General features: G+C 51.4%; 2 protein-coding genes across 4 annotated transcripts in view; both read right to left on the bottom strand.

The window, feature by feature from the left end:
* anks1b (ankyrin repeat and sterile alpha motif domain containing 1B) overlaps positions 1-11,403 on the bottom strand; it is a 119,850-nt gene extending 108,447 nt beyond the window's left edge. For both annotated transcript variants that reach the window (XM_079755619.1, XM_079755618.1), the window contains exon 1: positions 10,679-11,403. In XM_079755619.1, coding sequence (XP_079611745.1) covers positions 10,679-10,809 — 131 coding nt within the window. In that variant the 5' untranslated portion in view covers positions 10,810-11,403. The remainder of the gene's footprint in view (positions 1-10,678) is intronic.
* A 1,696-nt stretch (positions 11,404-13,099) lies between these two features.
* Positions 13,100-26,631, bottom strand: part of bltp3b (bridge-like lipid transfer protein family member 3B) — a 32,904-nt gene continuing 19,372 nt past the window's right edge. Inside the window, exons 11-22 of one of the 2 annotated variants that reach the window (XM_079755347.1) lie at positions 23,952-24,064; positions 23,559-23,700; positions 21,934-22,127; positions 20,477-21,178; positions 19,520-20,097; positions 18,151-18,287; positions 17,094-17,402; positions 16,541-16,585; positions 15,850-16,112; positions 15,176-15,284; positions 14,850-15,010; positions 13,100-14,768 (exon numbers count right to left, since the gene is read on the bottom strand). In XM_079755347.1, coding sequence (XP_079611473.1) covers positions 14,643-14,768; positions 14,850-15,010; positions 15,176-15,284; positions 15,850-16,112; positions 16,541-16,585; positions 17,094-17,402; positions 18,151-18,287; positions 19,520-20,097; positions 20,477-21,178; positions 21,934-22,127; positions 23,559-23,700; positions 23,952-24,064 — 2,879 coding nt within the window. In that variant the 3' untranslated portion in view covers positions 13,100-14,642. The remainder of the gene's footprint in view (positions 14,769-14,849; positions 15,011-15,175; positions 15,285-15,849; positions 16,113-16,540; positions 16,586-17,093; positions 17,403-18,150; positions 18,288-19,519; positions 20,098-20,476; positions 21,179-21,933; positions 22,128-23,558; positions 23,701-23,951; positions 24,065-26,631) is intronic. The other variant, XM_079755348.1, reaches the window with a different exon arrangement.

The following is a 26,631-nucleotide window of genomic DNA, read 5'->3' on the forward strand; positions in this document are numbered from 1 at the left end:
AAACTGACATTTTAAATGTTTCCTATAGATAAGGCAAAAAGCTGAATGTTTCTATATTAGTCAATAGCATCATAGAAAGTGAGAGAGTAAGAGGAAGTATAAGGACCGATTCATGACCCACTTATCTTATGTTATCAACCGCAATGTTAAATCTTGCGTCCTGTTGGAATCCACCCTGACTAAATGTGCCATCTGAAAAACCCTCATCAGATATCTTATTAGTACGCCTTACCACTCAATCCACCCACACACGTTAGTTGTGCTGCTATTGTGATGAATAACGTAAAGCTGTTGACACTATAGACAAATGAGATAGAAACCAGCGGCATGTCTCTGCTGACCCCTGGTCACCTGGTGGGGACGATGTTATCTGAGACAGAGTGGGACCTGGCTCTGTCAGACGTCTGCCTGCTCTGACAGACGTCTGCTGTGGATCTGCATTTGGGGGGGGGCATCAACTGATCCATCTAGAATTTCCCTCTCTAAAACAACACAGGGTTGATGCATGAGAGAGAGAGAGAGAGAGAGAGAGAGAGAGAGAGAGAGAGAGAGAGAGAGCTGTCAGGCCCACTTCGTTTGTTGGAGGACAGAGGGACCTGCAGAGCTTAATGTTGGTCAACATGTGCGAGGAGATGTGTGACTGAGAGAAAGAATGAGAGCAAAAGAGAAGAGAGAGAACAGACTAATCTCAGGCGGCGTCTCTAAGCCTGCCTGCTAGCCAACGGTAAGCTTGTGATGTAACAGCGAAGACAAAAACAGTGATGAGGAAAGCAAAGATCAACAGCACCTCCCAACAGGATGTTGATCTGAGAGGAGGCGGAAGGACGCAAGAGGACATGGACCTGCTGACTAAGAGATTCTGAGCAGGCGTACACGCTTGTCCTTGGCCAGGTGTTGGTCTGCACTCACCAGGTGGGAAACACTCTAGAACCACAGCCTCTGGAGGCTCTGCATGGACCAATTAAGACCCTCGTTAGAGAGGGCCTGACCTGGCTGGCTAGTGTTACACAGTCTCTACCAACCACACACACACACACACACACACACACACACACACACACACACACACACACACCAATGAATCCAAGGAGAACTCAATAGTTAAATGAATGAGGACCAGAATTTGTCCCCGGATGGTCTGACGTCAACGGAACAGATGGATGGTGGACACACACACACACACACACACACACACACACACACACACACACACACACACACACACACACACAGATTTTAACTTCAAAAAGCTAATGTAAACATCACGTATTTCACCGGTCAAAATGGCGTTTGCCAACCCAACACACAGAGGCTCAACTGGGTTCCAGACCTAAAAGTAGAAGGTGTGAAAGACCCTTGATTCCGGTCAACAGGAGGAGTGTCCACATGCTATTGGTTGGTCACTGTACCATGTGACCTGCCCCTGTACCATGTGACCTGCCCCTGCAGGGCTTCTATTGGCAGACACCAGAGGGAAAGAGGGACACCAGCTGGGACCAGATGGAGGTGTGAGGTGGAGGACCGCTCGAGGTGATGATGCCTTCACCGCCGTCATGACAACCGCCTCAGGGGGAGGAGCCTTGGTGCCAGGTGGACTGCTGTGTGTCTTAGACGTGGACATGAGGACGAGTGGGTCCTTCTCTACCCCTGTAGAGGGAAAGGTTCATGTCCCCCTCATTCAGGACTCTGGCGTGTTGTTTAAACTGCTGCTTCATCTCTCATCTCTCATCCTGCAAACTCTTCTTCTGCCTCCTTTGATTCTCCACGTCTTCCAGGTATCAGGAAATAGGTCTTCTGGCCCATTGACTAACAGTTTGGACTTTGTTTATTCATTAATGTTTAATGGAACAGCTTTAAGTTCTGGCTCGGATCGCACAGCACCAACACCTCAGGCTGTTCTGTGTCCTGCGTCCGGATTGGCTAAGAATGGTAGTCATGACCGTGTGACTCGCATCTCGATCGAGAAGGCGCGTTTGTGGGCATGCACGCATGCGCCTTCTCGATCGATAATGCTATTTCACACCTATCTAAATGTCATATCTATCCCATTCCTCCACACATGCTGACCCAAAGAAAGCAATCTGACAGAACACATAGAAGCCATTCTAGCATTAAACACAGGCATACAAACCCAAAATAACACAAACAAAGGCATGTATACCCACACTACCACAAACACACCAGAGTGACAAACAGACCCACACTAACACAGAGAGTGACAACAGACACACAAGCAGAGAGCAACATAAAGGGAAGAGAGAGAGAGAGAGAGAGAGACAGAGACACACACCGAGAGACACAAGAGACACAGCGAGAGAGAGACAGAGATACAGCAAGAGACAGAAACACAGCGAGAGAGACAGAGACACAGAGAGAGACAGAGACACAGAGAGAGAGATAGAGAGAGAGACAGCGAGAGAGACAGAGACACAGCGAGAGAGAGAGAGACACAGGGAGGGGAACAACATTTAGAGATAAAGAGGAAAGAAACAAACCCTCTAAAAGGCTACATTGTAAAGGTAGGTTTACATTATAATGGTAGCTTTATGCTGTTATCGAACTACATTGTAAAGGTAACTTTACGCAGTAAGGCTAACTACAGTGTAAAGGTGACTTTACATTGTAAATTATCCAACAGACATCACAGGGTCGAACTACAGGACTTAAGATAGCAGGGCGATTCTTGTTCAGGATTAGAAGGATCACTGCAAATGGAAACACAGACGGACGCATAAACAGCCTTGCAGAATCCTGATCACATCTGCCCAGGCTGAGAGGTCATCCACTGGAGCGTTACCCGGGTCTCCGTAACATCTGTTCACATACTTCCTGTCAGCTGGAGACCAGTTAACAGTCCCAGTCTCTGACTGTATACCGGTTTACAGTCCCAGGGCCCTATCTTGCATCCAGCGCAATTGACTTTCTACACTGACGCATGTGTCGTTGCTAGTTTGCAACTGGCGCAGAGCGTTCTTTTTCCTCCACCGCCACGCGTCGGAATTAGGGAATGATCTTGCGCCCCAAGGGGCGGTTAGAAAACAATTACGCCACAAACCAGGAAATACCTGGTTTAAAGTCAGTGGCGCGTTGTTCAGACGCTATTTTAAGGGCGCATGCATAATGTTGCTTGTGCACCTCGCGCATACACTTTGCTTCTCTCATCTACCTAGCCACACATTCTTGGTAAATTATTTGGGAAAGAACAGCTTATACAGCAGTAGTAAGTTGTACTTTTAAAACATTCAATGAATCTGCAAACACCGTACAGCAAACACATATTTCCTTGACACAGACATCGTGTACAAGCCCATAACTTTTAGGATTGTTGAGTATTGAGTATTTGATCGTGAGAAAACATTGTTTTACAGCGAGTGAGTGTTAAAAAGAATGAATGAATGGGGCGCACGTGTGTGTATGCGTACAAGAATGAATGAATGCGGGCGTGCGTGTGTGCGTCCAACTGTTTAAACACACGCAAACTAAACACGTAACGCATAATACAGTTCATGGCAATGTATATTAACGGTGGGACACATGCATATTAGGAACACAAGTCGATAACGATAATGCACACAATACTGATAAGAAACAATGTTCGTTAATGTATTGCGTATATCATTAAATAGAACAACAGTTACCGCATATCATGTGTGTTAAGTTTTCTTTGCCGGAATTTATTTGAGGACTCAAATAAATTTTCTTTGACGAAATTAAGTTGTGGAAGAAAACGCTATTCCACATGTGAATTAGGCCATATTATTTGTTCGTAAACTGAGCCATTTGAAGTTTGAAATTCATGTGGTCATGCATCTGTCTCATCGGAGACTGCAAACGCGCTGTCAAAATATTAATTGTCAGATTCAAATATTCTCATGGCTCTTAAAGGGGATGGGAGATGGCACTCTCATTGGTTTATTGCACGTTACGCCCAAACCACACCTACGGGTAATTAGGCCACTTCAGACCAACCCTTTTTAGATTTGCGCCGGGCGCAAGTCTCATTTATCCGCCGGTAAAATAGCAACATCGCCATAGAACCGCCCACAAAGCTTCTTGTGTTTGGCGCTTCTCACTTGCGTTTCAGACCGGTAAAATAGGGCCCCCAGTCTCTATGAGCTGTAGACCAGTTAACAGTCCCAGTCTCTGATTCCTATCAGCAGTAGACCAGTCAACAGTCTCAGTCTCTGAGTCCTGAGAGCTGTAGACCTGTTAACAGTCCCAGTCTCTCTAAGCTGTAGACCAGTTAACAGTCCCAGTCTGACCAGTTAACAGTCCCAGTCTGACCAGTTAACAGTCCCAGTCTGAGCAGTCAACAGTCCCAGAGACAGTAGAATGAGTCCATGGCAGAAACCATGGACCAAACCACACTCTGACCCTCCATTTCTCGCCACCGACCCGGCGGTTGACCTCTGACCCTCCATATCTCTCCACCAGACCAGCAGTTTACCTCTGACCCTTCGTCTCTCTCCAGCAGACCAGTGGTTGACCTCTGACCCTCCATCAATCTCCACTAAACCAGCGGTTGACCTCTGACCCTTTGACCTCTGACCTTTGAGTTCTACATGCCGACAGCCTCAAGCAGAGACACTCCCTGTAATTCTCCCCCCAACTGTAATTACACAACTCTCTCCCTCCTCCTCTACCGTCCCTCACGGTATCTCTCTCAGTGGTCACCTCCACACGGGTCAGTTCATTGCTTTATTTGCATGGGAGATGTCCGTTCACACTGCAGAGCACGAGGTAATCTCTCTAATCCTGATTGACTGGAGGAGAGAGAAGCAGAGTCCTCTACCCAGCAGACGGAGGGTAGAGAGCCCTGCCAGTCAGCTGTGACCACCACACACACACACACACACACACACACACACACACACACACACACAGACAACTACAGGCTAATTGACAGGCCATCACTCTGGGTTTCTGTCTTCTGACGGTTGCTCCCATCCCAGCTCTGCTCAGAACCCCAGGAGGCCAGATTAGAGCGAGGCCGCCGTGAAGGGAGAGAGACAGACCGAGAGAGAGAGAGAGAGAGAGGGAGAGAGGGAGAGAGCGCACTGGCTTTGGGCCCAGTAGGTGAATCCATCTCTCTGTTATCAGACTAATAATTGGTTTTCCGGCCTTTACCTCTGCCAGCTCACCAGCCCCCCCCCCTGTCCCCCCCCCCAGTCCCCCCTCCCCTACCCCCCCTCTCTCTCCTGTGTTACCTGGTGCTTCTACCACGCCATTTGATCTCTCTCCCTCTCAATTTTCCCTCACTCTCTCTCTCTCCATCCGCTCTCGCATCACAACAGAGAGAGAGAGTGAGCAAGAGAAAATGGGTGGGGCTACAGACAGACGTGCTGATTGGCCGGCCGTGCATGAGAGAGTGCACGTGTCTCCAAACAAAGAGACAAAGAGGGAGATTTTGTTAGAGGGCGTTTAAGTTCTGCCCACACACACACACATAAACACACACACACAATGTGCTGACTCAGCATATTCGTGGTAAGAGAGCGAGGTAGAGAATGAGATATGAAGAGAGGAAGACAGACAGAAGGACAGAGAATTGGACGGAGAGAGAGACAGACAGACGGACAGAGAGAGGGAGACAGACAGACAGACGGACAGAGAGAGACTGACAGACAGAGGGACAGACAGACGGACAGAGAGAGAGACAGAGAGAGAGACAGGGGAACAAATCTCTTGTCAGGATCGGGTTTTTAAAAAGAAGAGTGAGACAGTCACGTTAAACAGAGATTGACGATAGCAACAAAGAGAAACCATTGAAGGAAGAGGGAAAATTAAAGTCACACTGAGGTCACACTTTCCCGCTTCTAAACTGTCCCTGTGTGTGCGTGTGTGCATGCGTGCTTGCGTGTGTGCATGTGTGTTACATCCAGAAGGCCCAACTGATAAACCGTCTCCCATTTTTCAAACCCAGATGAATATTTGATGCGTCTTGGTTTGGTTTTTAAACGCCTCATTCCTCCAGCGTTCACGAGCCCTGCTGAGATGTCAGAGGATTCCAGTCCCAGCCAAACATGCCGGGGTTGATCCCCGGCATGTTTGGACTTTACTCATCGTCTTCATCCACTCAGAGCATAGGAAGAGACCCATTTCCGGACCGCGGGAAGTGTGTGTAACAAGACCTGGACTGAAGCTAGAGGTTTGATTGCTAACTCAAACATCTAGCTTCCATCCAGGTCATGTGACACACACTTCCCGAGGTCCGGAAATGGGTCTGAATGTATTCATACCTGAACAGGTGTGAGCTGTGCAGAGATATACGATTTCAAACTAATGTTGTTGGGGTACGTTGTTAAAGGCGAGACTTATCCAGAGGATGAACTGAGAGAAGCTTCCAGAGATGTGACTCAGCGCTTCAGAGTTTGGACTTCCTGGTTCTACCGCACATGCTCAGTTCATGCTTTGGGTTAAGTGATGAATCCTTGAGATGAATCAGGGAACTAGATACATCTTGGTTTGATACCTATTCAACACAAACACACACACTCTGATCTTGTGTTAGTGACTATGATGTGAAACATGACATTTGACCCAGGGTTTCTGTTACAGGAGGAACACACACATGCACACACACACACACACACACACACACACACACACACACACACACACACACACACACACACACACACACACACACACACACACACACACACACACACACACAGCCTCGGCCTTCTCATGAAGACCATCTGGCTCTCCATCCCCCTGCTGCCAGGAGCCTCAGGCTCTGGGATCGGGAACGCTGGAGTCAAAGAATTCCCAATCCATCCCCCCCGCCCCACAACACTGCCTCCATCAGAGCCACAGGAAGGCATTGTGGGTAATGATGAGACATGCAGTCACATGTCGATAACAGATTCTCTGTAGATGAGGAGTGTGAGTGTGTGTGCGTGTGTGTGCGTGTGTGCGTGCGTGCGTGCGTGTGCGTGCAAAGATGGTTCCCCTATCTCTCAAGAGAGAGGGCGATCGAGGGAGGCAATAGACAGCGCCAGGGAGGGAGAGAGAGATGGTGGAGTTAAGTGAATGATGGAGAGGAGCCGACAGAGACACGACCGCGGGGACGAGAGGGAAGGAGAAAAGAGATTTGAAGATTTACAAAAGCACAGAATGTCTAAGAGACCTGTGTGTGTGTGTCTGTGTGTGTGTGTGTGTGCGAGTGCGTGTCTTGCTACATCTCCATTAGGACCTGAGCCAAGCTCTGCTACTGCCAAGAACCCGGACCCCCACCCCCCCCCCCCCCCCTGAGGTAGGCCCGGGTCCAGACCACGTGATCCTCCTCTAGATATCATGGCCTGAACTCACCCCAGGTATGGGCTGAGTGTGTCTGGTGAACAAGGTGCATTATGGATCAGGTGTCCACCAGACAACACTAGTGTGTTGTTCTGCTTGTTCAGCAGGCCTGCCTCAGCGTCACTGACACCAGCGTCACCACGTGGAGCGTCACCACGTCACCACGTGTAGCGCTCATCCCGCCAGCATGTGAACAACCCTTACTGCCAAACTCTATATTTAAACGTGCACACGGGACCAACAGAACGATTGTAGCACCGTCCAAACCTGCGGCTCCCAGCCGGTCCTGGCACCAGGAGCTGATGGAGGAGATACGCCAACGATAGTTTGAGCGGTCAGGCTGTTTAGCCAGGGCTGCCCGCCAAAAGTTGCCGGTCCGACCCTGAGGTCTGCAGGCTAACCTGTCGGCATCTCAGAGCAAAATGTCCTGAACCGATGCTATACATAACGCTATCCAGTAAGGGTAAACATAGAGAAGAGTGTAGCCCCTTAATAACACAAACACAGGCCTCTTCCATCCCTCAACCGTTGATGCAAGATATCAGTGACCTCAAAGGAGTATTTCAATTACACAGTATTTAGTTTCACATTATCTATCCCAAGCCGTGGTGTAGTGTGCCGTGTAGTGCCATGGCCCCTCCCCATGTGAACCTGGCCCCGCCCCCAGTGCCAGTGGCCCCACCCCAGGTTTCGGTGGCCCCGCCCCCAGAGGTAGTCCATTAGAAATGAATGAGAGCTTGTGGCAGAGCAGCTAAGTACAGCGAGACAGTGGTTCAGAACGCAGAAACACTGGAGAGAGCAGAGAGTCAGCATTCTGACTCTCCCTCTCTCTCCCCCTATCTGTCTCCCTTTCTCCCCCTTCTCTTTTCCTCACTCCCCCTTTTGTGTGAAATTACAGTAGAGAGGCAAACACAGATATGCACTTTTTCTCCCTCTGTCTCCCACACACACAGACACAAACTACCAGACGCATGTGCACACACACACACACACACACACACACACACACACACAGGCCATTCACAAGGAGTATCTGAGCTCTAAGGAAAACAGCCAGTAGAGAAACTGGATCAGGTTCTCTGCCAAACCCAACAGGGAGACCCATCAGGGGGCCACACACAAGATAGCATGAACATAAGCGCTCCTGCCATGGACACACACACCATATGTAGGCTATGTTGGTGAACAACCAATCAGAGTACAACGAGAGGGAGAGAAATACAGGGGGTTGTGCACTGACACACACACAGAGACAAACACACACACACAAGTCAATAGGGAAATTGATAGCAGATGATGTCATCGCTGTCTAATGAGTCATATTCCCACTTAGATGACAGCTGTGCGTACATGCGTGTGCGTGTGTGTCCTCTCACTCCTTATAGTAACAGGTATCATTTCAACATACTGACTTGCGTTGGACAAACTGAACTGAACTCAACTGCTCTGAACTGGTTCTGACCCAGTGGAGGATCGCCAGCGACCCGGTCCTGGGAACAGTTCACATCCTTTAGGTCCGTTAACCGTTCCTCTGAGCGGGCCGGCGCTCAGCGTCCCACTAACACAGCCATCTGAATGCAGAGACACCGCGTCTAGTTTACATTTAACTGAATAAAACCTCACAGGAACACACCGCGCTGTGGTCTACTGTCATCGTTTCTTCCATCTCCCATTGGTCGCTGCCTCGGCCAATCAGGGGGGGTTCTTGGTGACCAGGGCCTTGGTGACCGGGTCAGACCCGGCGGATTCCCCAGACTCACTGCTTACGGGTTGACAGGAAGTGGTCCGGGACCCGGCTCGTCACATGACCCGGTTCACAGCAGGGGTGCTCTAATGAGGCTGCGTTCCAACAACCATAGTATTTAGTACGCCAGGAAACATTTAGTATTAACCAACATAGTAGAGAAGAGTGAGTGTGTCCCAAAATAGTGTGGAACATGCAGTATGCCAAAGCTTTACCTCCGTACTTTGTAAGAGTAGCTGCAGTTTGTATTACAATGAAAAAAAAGAAAAGTATGTGATTTGGAATGCAGCCTTAATGTCTCTGATCCAGACGGTAAACCAGCGGGTCAGAGGACAGCAGGTCCACTTTAGGACAGAGTCAACTCTCTGGAGACAGACTACATTTAGGCTAATCTACCCATGTACTATAATACTACTACTAGTAACTACTACTATATTGCTACTAATTTAACCATAAACTATATTGTAATGTACAGTGAACTACAGGAGTGATACATCACAGGAGTGACATCCCACAGGTGTGATACGCTACAGGTGTGATACATGACAGGTGTGACATTTAATAGAAGTGACACCCCACAGGTGTGATACGCTACAGGTGTGATACATGCAGGTGTGACATTTAATAGGAGTGACACACCACAGGTGTGATATACTACAGGTGAGTACAGGTGATACAGGAGTGATACACTACAGGTGTGACACACAACAGGTGTGATACACTACAGGTGTGATACATTACAGGTGTCACTACAGGTGTGATACACCTGTATATACAATACAGGTGTGATACATTACAGTTGTGATACATTACAGGTGTGTTATAACACTACAGGTGTGATACACCTGTATATACACTACAGGTGTGATACATTACAGGTGTGTGAGGGCAGGCCTCGCCCTCTCTGGCCTTTTAACTTCCCCATGACCCAGGTCACCAACGGGACTGGCTCTCTAAAGGCCCGAGGGGTAACCCCCCCCCACACACACTTTAGCCTTTCATCTCCTGATCACTGAGTTACACATCCTATCTCCTCCCAAGACCAGTGTGTGTGGGTGTGGGTGTGGGTGTGGGTGTGTGTCCCCTGGGGGCCGTAACTCAGACCAGTGATCAGGGGGTGGAGAGACAGATACTGATTATTTTCAGGGAGTTCTGCAGACACACCGAGGAGGAGGGGCCATGAGTGAGATGGTGTTACGCCCCCTATACCCCCGGTCTGCCCCCGTTGCCCCCTCGCCTGTAATTCCCCCACATCGTCCCAGTAAGGGTCTCTCTCACACTCGGAGAAACCAAAGCCAGTGAACCACAGCTGATGGGGGGCGACGTCCGCGTGTTACAACGAACCCCAGTGGGCTTGAGGGCCGTTGTTGTTGGCGTGAGCAGACGTGTATCGCTGTTCACACACTGCTAAAGTGAACTAAACACTGCCATGGTGAAACTACACACTGATATGGTGAACATACACACTGCTCATGGTGCAACGCCAGAGGTACACGTCTCAATCAAGCGCCTTAGTTCCCACGGAGGAGAGGTTTACCCGGGCCGGCTGGGTAAGGGGATGGACCCGGTGAAGGAGAGCCATACCTGAGCAGGCTGGGGATGGGGATGGACCCGGTGAAGGAGAATGCTTACCTGAGCAGGCTTGGGAGGGGGATGGACCCGGTGGCGGACCCAAGGATCCCCTTTTTCGCCGTCAACAGTTTCTCCACCAGCACGACGTTCCCGGTCCGGGCGGCTTCCAGCAGCTCCTGCTCCTTCCCCATCGCGACGCTTCAAAGTTTACAAATCCAGAGCTCCACTAACGCGGAGATTATTCACGGGGATCCCCTCCAACTCCACCCTCTACCTCCACCCTCCGTCACGGTGCGGAGTGAGGAGCCATGAGAGGCGGTGTTGATCAGGGACGAGGAGCCCCCGTCGGCGGCATGCTGCAGAGATACCGACAACCCGGTCAGTCCACAAGTCAGTCCACAAGTCCAACAGTCAGTCCACCAGTCCCCAAGTACACCAGTCAGTCCACCAGTCCTACTAGCGGTCCGGCTCCGAAGGGAGAACCGTGGAGGGTGACCGCGGCGGTCCCAGACGTGATGCGAGTGCTCCCGACGTTAGTAGGATCCCGACGTTAGGATTGTCCTAGAGTCTGTCAGAGTCGCCCGGTCCGTCCGGGCAGGAAGCAGCATCACCTCTGACGGTAACACGCAGCGGGTCTCGGGTCTCCACCGTCCGGTCGGCTCCGCTATGAGACGAGATGGTCCGGGATGAAGAAGGCGTTTTCACAGAGCCGCAGTCGCCGGTGTGTGAGCGTGTGTGAGCGTGTGTGCACACGCGCTCGTGCGTGTTTGTGTGTGTGTCTGTGTATGTGCGTAAGCGTGTGCATGTGTGTGTGTGTCCACAGAGCTGTACTGTAATGGGCGGGGTGACGGTGCTAAGGAGGCGTTGAAGCCTCCAGACTGAGGAGGTGAACCATGAACATCTCTTAGGGGACGAACGGTCTCCTCGAGCCGGACCGAGGACTGCCGCCTCAGTAAGTGTGGATTAAAAAGAGGGAGTGATAAAGGACATCAGATAAACCAGTATGAACACTGGGAGGATACTGGGATGGGGAACCACTGGTTTCTGTCATTGGGAATGCGTGTGTGTGGGTGGGTGGGGGGGGAGAGAGAGAGAGAGAGAGAGAGAGAGAGAGAGAGAGAGAGAGAGAGAGAGAAAAAAAAAAGAGAGATAGAGAGAGGATAACATAAGTAAGAGGCGGTGTGTTCAGTGTTTACTTCCCCCCCTTGGGCCGGGAGCAGACACGCCCCTCAGCAGAAGACACGCCCCTCCGCCCGCAGTGCCCCCCAGCGGATGGTACCGGTACCGGGGGTTTATTGTGAGTTCATCAAGACGTTCCTATCGAGGCTCATTTCTTGAATCCAGACGATCCAGACAGTGACACGCAAATAAATAATTAGATTATTGAGTTTGGTCTTAAGAACAGTGAACTGTGGGCCTGTAGGGGAGAGAGAGGGGGGGGGGAGATGGCGAGAGACTGAGAGGGGGGGGGTTCAGAATATAAAGAGACAGACCGACAGAACGAGAGAAAAATACAAAAACTTAAGAGATGTTATGATGAGAGGAAGACAGAGCAGTCAGCAGTCCCCCTTGATGGTCGACATATTCCATTTTTTACTCTCCATCCTCACACTATTATCAGATCGGAACGGGGGTCATGATCTCTCCACTCTAAGGAAACACTCTGCTGACAGCCAGCCAGGGGCTGTTCTGGGCACGGGCGAACCGGGCAGCCGCCTGGGGCGCCATTTTATCATGACACGTGGGGGGCGCCACGAGCACTTTAAAAAAAAAATCATCCGCGCCGCGAAGCGGATTTGTATTATCTATCATATCATTGTATGGGGAATTGGCATATTGGCGCCCCCTCTGGCTGCAGGCGCACCTGCTTGTTGAGAAGTTGTTGAGGCCTGATCACTAACGTGCAGCAGTTATGCAGCCCTCCCCCCTCCCCAGAGTCTAGTCAGACCAGTCCGGTGGGGCTACTTCAACCAGCCATCATCCACACACTCTTTCGATGCTATTTTATATTCTCCACAAGTTGTACTTCTGCGTTAAAGTCTGGTTATTTTGTTCAAATATATACTTTTATTTCATTCTAAACAGACTCGAAACTCTCCATAATGTTGATCCAACAGATGATATGAACACCATGCAGAAGGTTTTCAATTAGGACGGAATATAGACCAATATCTCATCTGTCGGAAACCATCAAATAGTTAAATAAATAAAGTGTTTATTAATATGTAGACCATAGGGATGGGTTCATAAGTTCAATACTCTGGAACGACAAATTTTAATTCAGTTGTAAAAAATAAAAATCACTTGTCCGGGTCTCATGTCCCACACTCACCTGTCAGTCACCTGTCTTACACTCATCTGTCAGACGCTCACCTGTGCCACGCTCACCTGTCCCACACTCACCTGTCAGTGGGAGGATCAGGGTTCATTAAATAAACCCTAACCGACTGGCAAACCCACTTGTAGAAATCAGAAACCACGTTAAATCTTAGAACATTTTATTTCCACCAATATCTCAGCAGCTGACAGACAACATCCGTTTTTAATTCAAGTGTTTTTAGTCTCAGAGGGGGTGGAGCCTCAAATGATGAGGGGCGGAGCTTGTGGAGGGAAAGCCTCTCCCTCGCCCCACCCACCACACCACTCCGACACCACCCTCATCACACACACTGCAGAAGAAAACAAAGCTAAGAGGCTACATACAATCAGGCGTAGACAATCTAACTCGACCGCAAATTCCCGTTTTGTGTTTTTTTTTATTGCCGCCGCGGTGTTGGGTGGGGGGGGGGGAGACGCTCCTGGACTGGACCCCAGTCCCGGAATCCAGACCCCAGCAGGAGGTGGGGTGCACTGTGGGGGGGCTGCGTTGAGAAGCCAAGTCACTAGACAAACAGTTTAGCGAGCACACTTTGGAAAGACTAAGCACATGGCGACGCCCCACCTGTGGGGACTGACGCCCCCCCCCCCCCCCCCCCCCGCTATTGGGCCGTTGGGACAGAAGGCCCATCCAGGTCCTGCTCATGGGCACAAGGCAGCAGCAGCAGCACAGCCTGCTTCACAATTATCCACACACACACACACACACACAACTGTGTGTCTAGGCAGCATCAGGGAGGGTGTGTTTTACTAAATAACTCCTGAGAGGATGAGGCCCCGCCCCCTCAGTCTCATCGCTCTATACGCTTGTTCATCATTGGTTGGTTGAGAAGTCAACAGGCAGCTGTCTATTGGACACTGATAGTGCAGGGAGGGGGGCGGGGGGATAACATGACACACCCATCCAGGAAGGCGCTAATCTAGGAACTGGAAATACTTTTGTTATTTTGTTCTTTTTGCAATGAAATGCCGCCACACACACACACACACACACACACACACACACACACACACAAACACACCTGGGTTAAAGGTGTTTTTCCACATTCGTGTACTATAAGCACCACCATCCGTAGTCTCTCTTGGGACACTCTTAAAACAACTAAAAGCTCTCTGACCCCTGACCCCTCGGCCCTGACCGGCGTGGTACATTTTTAGTGCTGTGCAAAATAGGTGTTCCCTTGTTGAAGTTCCTCTCAGAGACGGGTTGGTCTCCAGGGTTCTTAAGTCACTTTGGAACCTTCTCAACAGAGATGGTTTAAAAGAAAGGTCCAAAACAGGCAGACAAAGGACCGAAATGAAGTCCAGCTGTAGACCAAAACAAGTTCAGGGTCCCAGCGGACTGGACAGGGTCTGGGACTGGATGTGTGGCCCTTAGGTAAGCACCCGGCCCCCTGCTTCTCTGTTGACTTTGCTTGTGAATGTTGCATTAGTCAGCATTTTGTTTCACACTGGCACCCTCTGGTGGCCGTGGTTGATCACTGCGGGCCGCGGTCACACCGACTTGGGGGGGAAGATGACAGAGATGGGGGTTTTGGAGGATGACAGGGGGGGTTGGGATGGATGAGAGGGAGGGGGGGTGAGGAGGTGGGTGAGGCAGAGCATGTTAGGGAGGACGGAGAGGATGATGATGAGTAGGAGCTTGGCTCTAGCTGGTCATCTTCAGGTTCCTCATCTGGTGGAGCAGCGAGTCCTTCTCCATCTGGGCCTCCGCCAGCGCCATCTTGGCTCTGGACAGCTCCACCTTCAGACACTCGTTCTCCTCCACCAGCATCTGAGGGGGGAGTGAGCGGAAAACTTAAAATCGCAGTATGGCAGTGGGAGAGAGTTTGAGAGTGTGTGTGTCGGTCCTCACCTTTTCATGGTTTGATTGGATCGGGATGCAAGTGAGTGGGGCTTGCGTCTGAGTCGCCATGGCAACTCCCTGGAACACACCCACTGTCTCGGGAACCGGACTCAGAGGGCAGTCATTGACCGGCCGCACTTTGGGAGGTTTGGACTCGTCTGCGGTGTCCACTAGGGGGCAGCAGAGAGGGAATCAGTTAGTTATCGAGAGAGACATCTCTCTACAGTGTCCACTAGGGGTCAGCAGAGATGATATCACATGTGTGTGTGCATGACTGACTGACTGACTGACTGACTGACTGACTGACTGACTGACTGACTGACTGACTGTGTTACCTCCTATAGAGAAGGAGCCGTCGTCTCTCCTGTGGATCAGCAGTCGGTCCACGTGCACGCTGATGGGGTTGGGCTCCGGCTCCGACGGGTTGTCACGTGCACTATCATCCTGCACCACACATAGCGCACATTAGTGTGTGTGTGTGTGTGTGTGTGTATGTGTGAGTGTGTGTGTGTGCGTTATGGCGTGTGCGTGGTGGCGTGTGGTAGCGTCTGTGCGTGCCCCCCTTGAGGGCAACGTGTGTGTGTCTGCGTGTGCGTGCCCAACTAGGAGGTCCACGTGTGTGTGTCTGAGTGTGTGTCTGCGTGTGCGTGCCCAACTAGAGGTCCACGTGTGTGTGTCTGAGTGTGTGTCTGCGTGTGCGTGCCCACCTTGAGGTCCACGTGTGTGTGTGTGTCTGAGTGTGTCTGCGTGTGCGTGCCCACCTTGAGGTCCACGTGTGTGTGTCTGAGTGTGTGTGCGTGTGTGCGTGCCCACCTTGAGGTCCACGTGTGTGTGTGTGTCTGAGTGTGTGTGCGTGCCCACCTTGAGGTCCACGTGTGTGTGTGTGTCTGAGTGTGTGTGCGTGTGTGCGTGCCCACCTTGAGGTCCACGTGTGTGTGTCTGAGTGTGTGTGTGTGCGTGCCCACCTTGAGGTCCACGTATGTGTGTCTAAGTGTGTGTGCGTGCCCACCTTGAGGTCCACGTGTGTGTCCCTGACGCTGATCTCCAGAGGCAGGACCTGCGGCGCCGACTTGTCCTCCAGGAAGTGGGCGAGGTTCTGCAGCGTGGACGACAGGAAACCGCCGCGGTAACCATGGAGACGCAGCTGCAGGAAACCACTGCGCTCGGCCAGTGGGGAGCGGGCGGCGGCGCAGGGGCCGCTCTCCAGACGGGCCTGGACCTCAGGGGGCCCGCGGGGGCCCGGCGGTCCTACCTCCACAGGGCCACCACCACCTTGGGGGGGGGGAGGAAGAGAGAGAGAGAGAGAGAGAGAGAGAGAGAGAGAGAGAGAGAGAGAGAGAGAGAGAGAGAGAGAGAGAGAGAGAGAGAGAGAGAGAGAGAGAGAGAGAGAGAGAGAGAGAGAGCGAGAGAGAGAGAGAGCACTTTCAATTAATAGAGAGATTGGACAGTCTACAGTGCAGTCTACTGATGAAAGAGAAAAAACAGCAGAAGGATGAGAGAGAGACGAGTAACAGGAGAAGAAGAAACGATGGAATAATACTGCAAACAAAACTGCAAACAAAACCACACACAGTCACTCCTCAGCGAGGCCACTCACACAAAGAGGCACACGGAGGCTAACACAGTCAGAGAGGTCAGCACAGAGCCACACAGAGTCACATACGCAGGCTCTGGCAGCGAGGTCAGCCACACACTGTTACCTGGTGTGCTCTGAGCAGCAGGTATAGGTACTGAACACACCATACCTGCAGGGAACAACAGCAACATTGAACCCAGAGACCGGCCCACTGCGTGCATGGTCCACATAAGGTGTTTGTGTGTGGTCCTCATAAGGTACGCGCGTGTGTGTGTGTGTGTGTGTGTGGTTCACATAAGGTGTGTGTGTGTGTGTGGTTCTCATAAGGTGTGTGTGTGTTGTCCTCATAAGCTGTGTGTGTTGTTCTCATAAGGTGTGTGTGTGTGTGTGGTCCTCATAAGGTGTGTGTATGTGGGGTTCTCACAAGGGGTGTGTGTGGTCCTCATAAGGTTTGTGTGCGTGTGTGTGTGTGGTCCTCATAAGATGTGTGTGTGTGTGTGTGTGTGTATGTTCCTCATAAGTTGTGTGTGTGTGTGTGGTCTTCATAAGGCGTGTGTGTGTGTGTGTGTGTGTGTGTGTGTGTGTGTGTGTGTGTGTGTGTGTGTGTGTGTGTGTGTGTGTGTGTGTGTGTGTGTGTGTGTGTGTGTGTGTGTGTGTGTGTGTTTGCGTGTACCCACCGAGGCTGCGGTTGCTGAGGTACTGCCTCAGGCTGATGTTGCCCAGCTGGCTGGGCCGCACCTGGCCCACCTGTAGGGCCACGGCCGTGCTGTCGCCCTCCACCGCCACCGCCCCGCACACCGCCTCCACCTTCAGCACCAGCACCGACACCAGGTCCTTGGTGGGTTCGTCGATGCTCTGCGAGGCGGCGCTGACCGTGTCCGGGGACACGCCCCCCTCCTGCTCTGCACCAATGGTAGCCTCGTTGGCGCTCTCGGTGGTGCTCTGCTCGCTCACCGTGTCCTTGAAGCCCGAGATGGACACGTCGTCTGTCCAATAGAATTAGAGAAGTTACACTAGAACGTCTCACAGGAATAAAGACTTGATGCATGTGTTGGGAGATCAGGGACAGGATAGTGTAAAGCCTTGGGGTTTACACTATCCTGACCAAATGTTCTGGGTTTGAGTCCCAATGCTCTGCAGTCCAATCGGTAGGCTCGTAAAACCAGGGTCTCACGTACCAAACAAACACACTCTCATTAATGAAACTTCAAAATAAGAAGAAGAAGAAGAAGAAGAAGAAGAACATGGAACTCACTGGATAAAGTGTCTAGTAGCAAATAGTAGCAAGCCTGTACATTACTCTAAATATATAATAGCTATTAAACCACACTGCCCTCTAGTGGCCACAGTTCTCTGCTAGCTGAACAGAGTCTCTGAGTGTGGGGTCACTATGAAAGGTAAATTAATACTGAGACAGTATTAACAGACCAGCAGCGTTCACAGCCCCCATGCGTCGCCCCCACAGCATCTCTTTAGCTAGAGTCACTTCAGCATCTCAAAGGACATTAACCTAGGGGGGTAACATCCCAAAGGAGAGCAAAGGGGTTAGACCACTCTGTCACCTTCCAGCAGGGAGCTCTGTGAGTGAGCGCGAGAGAGAGAGTGAATGTTTCTCTGTCTGCCTGTGTGTGTGTGTGTGTGTGTGTGTGTGTGTGTGTGTGTGTGTGTGTGTGTGTGTGTGTGTGTGTGTGTGTGTGTGTGTGTGTGTGTGTGTGTGTGTGTGTGTGTGTGTACCTCTCTCCAGGTCGGTGTCCTCCATTAGGTAGCTGTCTATGGAGATGTTGTCCAGCGACTGCAGCGACGGACTCTTCTTCACCGTCTTGTAGGAGACGGAGAAGCTGGACTGAGACCGCTCCTTCATCAGCCGACCACTACACACACACACACACGCACAAAAAACGTCATAATGTGTACAGTATTTTAGACCCCCTAGACCCAGACTGGACTACATGGTCCCCCAGAACCAGACCGCAAAGACCCCACCAGACACTGAGACCAAACAAAGGAGAGCAAGCCACGAAGAAACAAGGTAGACAAAACACACACATGGACCACGTAAGAACGCACACACCGGACACTGCAGTCCTCATGCACACATGCAGAGGACAGGAACAAGGACTGGGAGGGGGGGGGGGGGACACAGTGGTCCATACTGGTAGAGGTGGTCTTACATGGAGGACATGGAATAAAGAGAAGCTGATCGGCTCGAGTGTGAGGAGCTGAGGAGGTCAGAAACCACAGAGAGACTCCCCTTCCTTTAGAGAGCGTGGGGAGAGAGAGCATGCCACACACACACACACACACACACACACACACACACACACACACACACACACACACACACACACACACACACACACACACACACACACACACACACACACACACACGTGTAGAGATGGACAAGGCGGGAGAGAGAGAGGTCAGAGGACATACTGCAGGATTAGGCAGAGAAAGCGAGGACATGTAACGTGTACAAGTACACATTACATGTAGACAGACAGACACTTGATCCCGCCCTCAGAGTGATGGATAAGCCCAGCAGCCAATCAAGGTATTAGGCGGCAGGCCAGAGGTGGATTACTCCTTTATGAATGAAACTGAAGCGAGTGTCCGTTCAGACAGGAGAGACCAGGAGAGAGACCACACCCAGCAGTACCGCATGTTCAAACGGATCAGAGAGCATTTGGCCCTCAGTAGGTCACATTCCCATACTACAACTAGGAATACTGTCCCCTTTCCCAGACTAAAACTAGGAAAACTGTCCCCGTTCCCAGACTAAAACTAGGAATACTCTTCCCGTTCCCAGACTAAAACAAGGAATACTGTTCATGGAATGCTAAGCTAGATCATTATGTTTCATTACTTAGAACTGGCACAAATAATACTGCAGAGTGTGGTTAACCACAGTAAAACCTGGTCAAATGTGCTTTAGTATGGTAAGAAACACAGTCACATATGGTATAAGATTTAAAGTCAGTAAAACCTGGGAAATAAAGCTTAAACCTTGTCAAATATAGTAAAACCTAGGAAAACCTGGAAAACCAATAGTCTGAAGTGAACCTCAGTGAAGCCTGTACCCTGTAGTGAACCTGGTGTGTACCTGGACACGGACTGGGGCATCTTGGGGGAGGGGTCCAGAGGGTCCTGCTCCTCCCCCCCGGTCGGACCGTCGGCCGCGCCCCCGTCGTCGAAGCTCCGCCCCCCCTGGCCGCGCTCCTCCGGCGAGGCCTTGCGGCGGTGGGGGTCCGGAGGGGCGGGGCGGGCGGCGCTGGGGAGGAGGGGGGCGGCGCCCCCGCCCTCCGGACCCCCACCGCACAGCATCTGGTCCACGCCGCACGCCTCCCCCCCGCTGCCGTCGCTGCCCGGCCCCAGGGTGCCGCGGCTCTCCGAGGGGGAGAGCTCGGAGCCCAGGGAGGAGCCTGAGCCCCCGCCCTGGGGGGCCACGGGCTGCAGCAGCAGGGCCACCTCCGCGCTGCGCAGCAGCAGGCCCAGGCACACGCTGAAGAGCCGGGGGTCCGGGGCCCCCGGGGGGCTGCTGGGGGCGGGGGTGGGGGTGGAGCGCTGGTCCTTGCGCTCCCTCTTGGAGCCCATGGCCTCCAGGTCCGTCTGCAGCGTCTGCTGCAGGGCCTTCAGGCTGCGCTGGAGACGCATCAGGAACATGTACTGACGGTGGCTCACCTGCAGGGACACACACACACGCACACACACAGGCACGCACACACACACACACACACACACGCACACACAGGCACACACACACACAGGCACACACACACACACACAGAGAGACATAGGGGGACAGAGAGAGAGACATAGAGAGACATAGGGGGACAGAGAGAGAGAGACCAAGAGAGATATAGGGGGCCAGAGAGCGAGAGACATAGAGGGCAGAGAGAGAGCGAGAGAGAGACATAGGGGGACAAAGAGAGAGAGACATAGTGGGGAAAGAGAGAGAGCGAGAGAGGTAAAATAATGAGGAATAAAACCATAATGATGATAATGATAATAATTATTATTGATGATGCTAATGGTGCCGTCACCGTTCTGCGGGACTCACCTGAGCGCTTAAGTGCTTCTGCACGTGCACAAGCACGTGCACGTCTGCGGAGGCGGGGTCACGGGGCTCCTGCAGCCCGTTGCTGGGGGGCGGGGCGGGGCCGGCGCCGGGCTCCGCCCCTCCCTCGGTGCTATAGTACTCCTTCAGGAGCCTCTTCCTTTGCAGCCGGCCTAGCGCCTCCTCCGAGCTGCTCCGTGACAGGCTGGCCTCCGGCCGGGGGGTCGGGGCGCCGCCGGGCTGACACGCCCACACGGCCAGCGGGAAGGAGTCCACGAAGGGCTGAGGCCGCCGGCCCTTCCCCTCGTAGTCCACCCAGAACTGGGCGAAGTGCAGCGCCCACACGTCGCTCGCCGCCGCCGGCCGCAGGGCATGGCCGCTCAGGGCGGCCCGGGCGCCCGTGCCGGCGTAGACGCCGTTCAGGGGCGTGTCCCGCTCCTGGGCGTGGCGCCAGAAGGCGGGGTGGAGCAGGTCGAAGGAGGGGCCCTGGCCGGAGGCGGAGGGGCCGCCGCGGGGGAAGGCGTGGCCGGAGGAGGAGCAGAAGAAGGACTCCTGCTGGAAGGCGGTCAGGAGGGCCTGCAGGTGGGTGCGGCCGCAGGACGGGTGGTGGCGCGTGTTGGTGGCCACCATCTCCGAGGTCTGCACCGACACGGAGCGCGGGAGGTCGGGGGGGTAGGAGGCGTCGCGCTCTGTGGGGACCACTACCTGAGGGGCCGCGAGGGAGAGAGAGAATCACCTCCAGGAAACACGTGTACACGTTCAAACACGTGATGGCAGGAAGGATAAAGCAGCTTTTACTGTCATCGTATCAAAACCAAATAAGAGTTAGGCTTAGGGTTAGATTGAATAGTCTATCAAATAAACTGATGGGGACCTTCTTGTCCACAATGTACCTAGCTGCATGTGAATGTGTGTGCAAGAAGGTGTATTAGTGTGTGTGTATATGTTTGAGGATATGAGTGTGTGTGTATATGTATGAGCATATGAGTGTATGTGTATGAGTATATGAGTGTGTATATGTATGTATGTGTGTGTGTGTGTGTGTGTGTGTGTGTGTGTGTGTGTGTGTGTGTGTGTGTGTGTGTGTGTGTGTGTGTGTGTGTGTGTGTGTGTGTGTGTGTGTGTGTGTGTGTGTGTTTGTTGTGGTGTGTGTCTGCGTCTGTGTGTATGTGGTTGACAGACTGACTGAGTAATAACTCGTACCTTGAGCATGGGCCGTCCACCTTGATGTGTGTGTGTGTGTGTGTGTGTGTGTGTGTGTGTGTGTGTGTGTGTGTGTGTGTGTGTGTTTGTGTGTGTGTGTGCGACTGACTGAGTAATAACTCGTACCTTGAGCATTAGGCCGTCCACCTTGATGTGTGCGCGCGTGCGTGCGTGCGTGCGTGCGTGCGTGCGTGCGTGCGTGCGTGCGTGCGTGCGTGCGTGTGTGCGTGTGTGACTGACTGAGTTATAACTCGTACCTTGAGCATGAGGCCGTCCACCTTGATGTCCACGTGCTCGTCGGGTTTCTGCGAGGCGTCCAGCTTGTACAGGTCCATGAACTGCTCCAGGCTCTGGCGCAGGTCCAGAGCGAACAGGTTGAGCCACACCAGGCTGCCGGGGTCCAGCACCAGCTGGAGGGCGTTGAGCTGCACGTACAGGTTGGGGCACGGGACTGTGTGGCGGTGGAGGGAGCAGGGTTACCACACAGTAGCTGTGTTCGAAATCGTTCCCCATCACGGATATAGTGCACTATATAGGGTGCTAGCCATTTTGTAGTTCAATTTTTTTTTGTAGGTGTTCGAATTCTCAGGTTAATTTCATGCACTATATAGTGGACTTAAAATACCCAAAATTTAAGTGTGCATACGATGTTCCCTATATGTTACTCCCGTATACCACAATGCAATGCGGTCGTGTTTTTCCGGAGGAGAAGAAGAAGCGGAATAACCGCGAAAACTATTACATTTAATGATGGAGTCTCCGGCTTTCGTTTAGAAATGTCAACAATTTATTTGGGATTTAACATAGAAAATGTAACATTCAAAACGAATTAAAGAAAACGTGATCAAGGAAATGTAACATTCAACATCAATACAACCTCCAGCTTTCCTCGTGGGAGCCCGGTTTGTTTACATGATGTGGGCGCATCTGTCTGCGTCACACAAATACCCGGCGCATTCACTGACGCAAATGACGTTTAGAAATGCTCAGCGTAGTGTCCGAATTCTCGTTTGTTCGTTCCCTATCGTGCACTATATCATGAACACTGTATAGGGAATAGTGAGTGAGTGAATAGGGAACGATTTCGAACACAGCTAGTGTGTTAATAAGGCACACCTTAATTATCCCTGTGGGGGACCACTACCTATACAAATGGTCAAATATTCTTGTTTGTACGGATGAGCACGAATGTGAACTATGGCTGCATGGCGCGTTTGTCTTTCGACAACAATGTGAGAGTGCTCGCGTTGCCTTACAGGCAGGCGTCTTCCTCTGAATCCTCAGGACAAAGTGCTTATTGACTCATTCATATTATTAACTCGTAACGGCTGATGATTGAGGAGAGATGGCTATAGAGTCGGATCCCCCAGACCGCTGCACTCCTTCAGGCTCTAGGGAGGCATTAGGTTTATTGGCTCCAGTATGGATCACCTATATGATCATCGACTCCCTCAGTCAGTTACTCTAAAGACCTCGGCCCTCTTGTTGTTCCAGCGTCTGTCTGCATCCTGACGCCACCACCAGACATGTGATCGCTCACTTGTTCCAGTTAATTATTCAGAGCTGAACGGAGAAGGGCGTCATGTTCCTCCCTAGAGTCTGACGTCGTGGTCAGGGAAAATCCCGGGCGTGGCCGCGGTAAAGTGGTTAGGCTGACACCGCCTTTGGCAGTTCATTTAGCGTTTAAGGGAAAGACGCTTCTAAACGCAGTACTTTAAACGCAGGCCATAGACAGAAACCAAACGTGCTCTGCAGTGTAGACTAGAACCAGTGGGTCTTACTGGGGTAATCGTGTGTGTGTGTGTGTGTGTGTGTGTGTGTGTGTGTGTGTGTGTGTGTGTGTGTGTGTGTGTGTGTGTGTGTGTGTGTGTGTGCCTCTTACTTGGGTAATCCTTCCCATCGGGAAAGTAGTACTCGGTGAACTCCACGTGGATGGCGGGCATCTCGGGGGGCAGGTAGAGGGTCTTCTTGTTGCATGAGACCATCGCCTTGGGGCTGGAGCGCCTCTGGTCCGCCGTAGACACCTAGACACACACACACACACACACACACACACACACACACACACACACACACACACACACACACACACACACACACACACACACACACACACACACACACACACACACACACACAGTAAGCGTCTGTTAATAACTTGGTCACTGGGAGCTTGTGTACAAGTGAATATGTGAGTGTTGGAGTGAGTGAGGTAGTGAGTGAGTTAGCGAGTGACACTCTGTATTTGTGAGTTAGTGAGTGAGAGAAGGAGCACCTGGTAGATGCAGAAGTCGGCCATGCGCAGAACCACAGAGCTGGACATGAGCTGAGTCTTAGGGCTCTGGGGAGGAGGAGGAGAGAAGGAGGTGGAGCCGGTACTGATCTTACCTAGAGAGAGAGACAGAGAGAGACATAGGGGGACAGAGAGAGAGAGACAAAGAGAGAGACATAGGGGGACAAAGCGAGAGAGACATAGGGGGAGAGAGAGAGAGACAGAGAGGGACATAGGGGGACAGAGAGAGAGAGACATAGGGGGACAGAGAGAGAGAGAGACATAGAGAGACATAGGGGGACAGAGAGAGAGACAAAGAGAGACATAGGAGTACAGAGAGCGAGAGACATAGAGGGGAGAGAGAGAGCGAGAGAGACATAGGGGGACAAAGAGAGAGAGACATAGGGGGGAGAGAGAGAGAGCGAGCGAGGTAAAATAATGAGGAATAAAACCATTTTGAGCGACAACTCAACTCAATACAAAGTCACTGTGCCTGGCCAGAAAGCATCACCGCACCCACATGTGCGCAAATACACAAACCAAACACACACACACACACACACACACACACGCACACACACACACACACACACAAACAAAATAACCCAGACACAAACAAAGGAACCCACACCAACACAAGAGCGCACACAGCGGTGATACCTGGCTCCAGGCACCAGCAGCACTGGGGTGGGGGCCGTTGGTGAGGGCTCCACTCTAGCAGTGGGCCCTCCGCCTCCCTAACATCTACTCCTTCTGCTCCTCCCGCTCTGTCCCGCCTCCCTAGGGGCCCATACTCACCCCCCTCTGGGGGGGGGACACACACCCAAAGAGGAGCAGGTGAGACCGGGTCCAAGGGCACATGTGAACGCGCTCACACACACACACACACACACACACACACACACACACACACACACACACAAGCACACGTGCACACACACGTGCGCATCCACAGCCCTGATGAATGTGTAACATGGTGCTTGTTCCGTTATTGGTTGTACAGGTTTTGCGGTGTGTCTGTTTTGCGGTGTGTGTGTGTGTGTGTGTGTGTGTGTGTGTGTGTGTGTGTGTGTGTGTGTGTGTGTGTGTGTGTGTGTGTGTGTGTGTGTGTGTGTGTGTGTGTGTGTGTGTGAAGTGTGTTTGCACTCACAACAGGAAGAGGTGCGGGTCTGAAGCTCTTCATACAGAAGCAGAAGCCCAGTGTGAGGAGGTGAACAATGGAGGAGGGAACCGCACACTTCTGCAGAAGTGGTTCAGGTGCTGTTTGTCATCTGTCTGAATCTACACACTGCTTCACCGGTTTACACCTATGTGTAAGTCTATATATGTGTGTGTCTTTACGTGTGTGTGTCTATAAATGTGTGTCTGTTCACACGTGTGTATATCTATATGTGTCTGTTAACGCGTATGTGTATTTCAATATGTGTGTGTGTTTACGTGTGTGTAGGTCTTTATATTTGTGTGTTGACGTGTGTGCGTGCTGGTCTTTAAAGTGAGTGTGAGTCCACGGTACCATACTGGTCTTAAATGTGTGTGTGTGTGTGTGTGTGTGTGTGTGTGTGTGTGTGTGTGTGTGTGTGTGTGTGTGTGTGTGTGTGTGTGTGTGTGTGTGTGTGCGTGTGTGTGCGTGTGTGTGTGTGTGTGCTGGTCTTTAATGAGAGTATGCGTGCACGGTAACGTACTGGTCTTTAATGTGTGTTTTCGTGCCTGCGTGTGTGTGTGTGCGTGGTGGTCTTTAATGAGAGTGTGTGTGGGCGGTACCGTACTGGTCTTTAATGTGTGTGTTCGTGCCTGCGTGCGAGTGCGTGGTGGTCTTTAGGGCTGCAACAACGAATCGATAAAATCGATAAAAATCAATTACTAAAATCGTTGGCAACGAATTTGGTCATCAATTCGTTGAGTCGCACGATTAATACGTCACTCGTAGGAGCCGCACTGTTTACAGCCAGCCGCCGATAGGTTGGTTCATGGTTCATGCACGCCCACAGCGAGCTTTAGTGTGAGCGACCACAGCTTGTATTTTGGTCATATCTTAACACTGGACTGTAGGCCTACATAAAAGTGTTGTACCTTCACTGTCTTTGAGTTAAAAAACTCCTTCAACTCAGTATCCGTCTAGTCCAACCAAAAACTCTGTCAGCTGCTGCTGCTGCAGATGGTGTGCAGACGGCCTCAGAGTCGGCACCGCGTGCATCAACAGTCATTCAAAGCAGCGGTAGTAATCACACAACCGGACGGTGTACAAAGTCCCATCATTTAAAAATAGTAATCCAGTTTTTAAATCCATGTTAAAATCGGCAGGATATAGAGCTAGTTAGCTTAAAAAAAAGTCGCAACCAGTGTCAAATGTGGTGTGTTCAGGTCGGCTCAGTAATATGATTGATGTGTTCAAATGCAACACAAAAAAAAAAAAGAAATTTGAGATTTTGGCGAAAACTTGTTTTCCCAGAAATATAAAATAGATAGTAAAGACGGAATTATGACCTGTTTAACGTCATATCTTGAACTATGATCATCTTATCAGCAATTAAAGCAATAATACAAGCTATATTTCAAGGAGTCTCGAAAATGGTATCACTATCAATAAAAATTAACGATCTGTCGTCTGAGAGAAATTAAGATGATTTCATTTCACCGTACTGGTCTTTAATGTGTGTGCGTGGTGGTGGTCTTTAATGAGAGT

The sequence above is a fragment of the Pollachius pollachius genome (assembly GCF_949987615.1).
Source record: "Pollachius pollachius genome assembly, chromosome: 18".
NCBI lineage: Eukaryota > Metazoa > Chordata > Actinopteri > Gadiformes > Gadidae > Pollachius > Pollachius pollachius.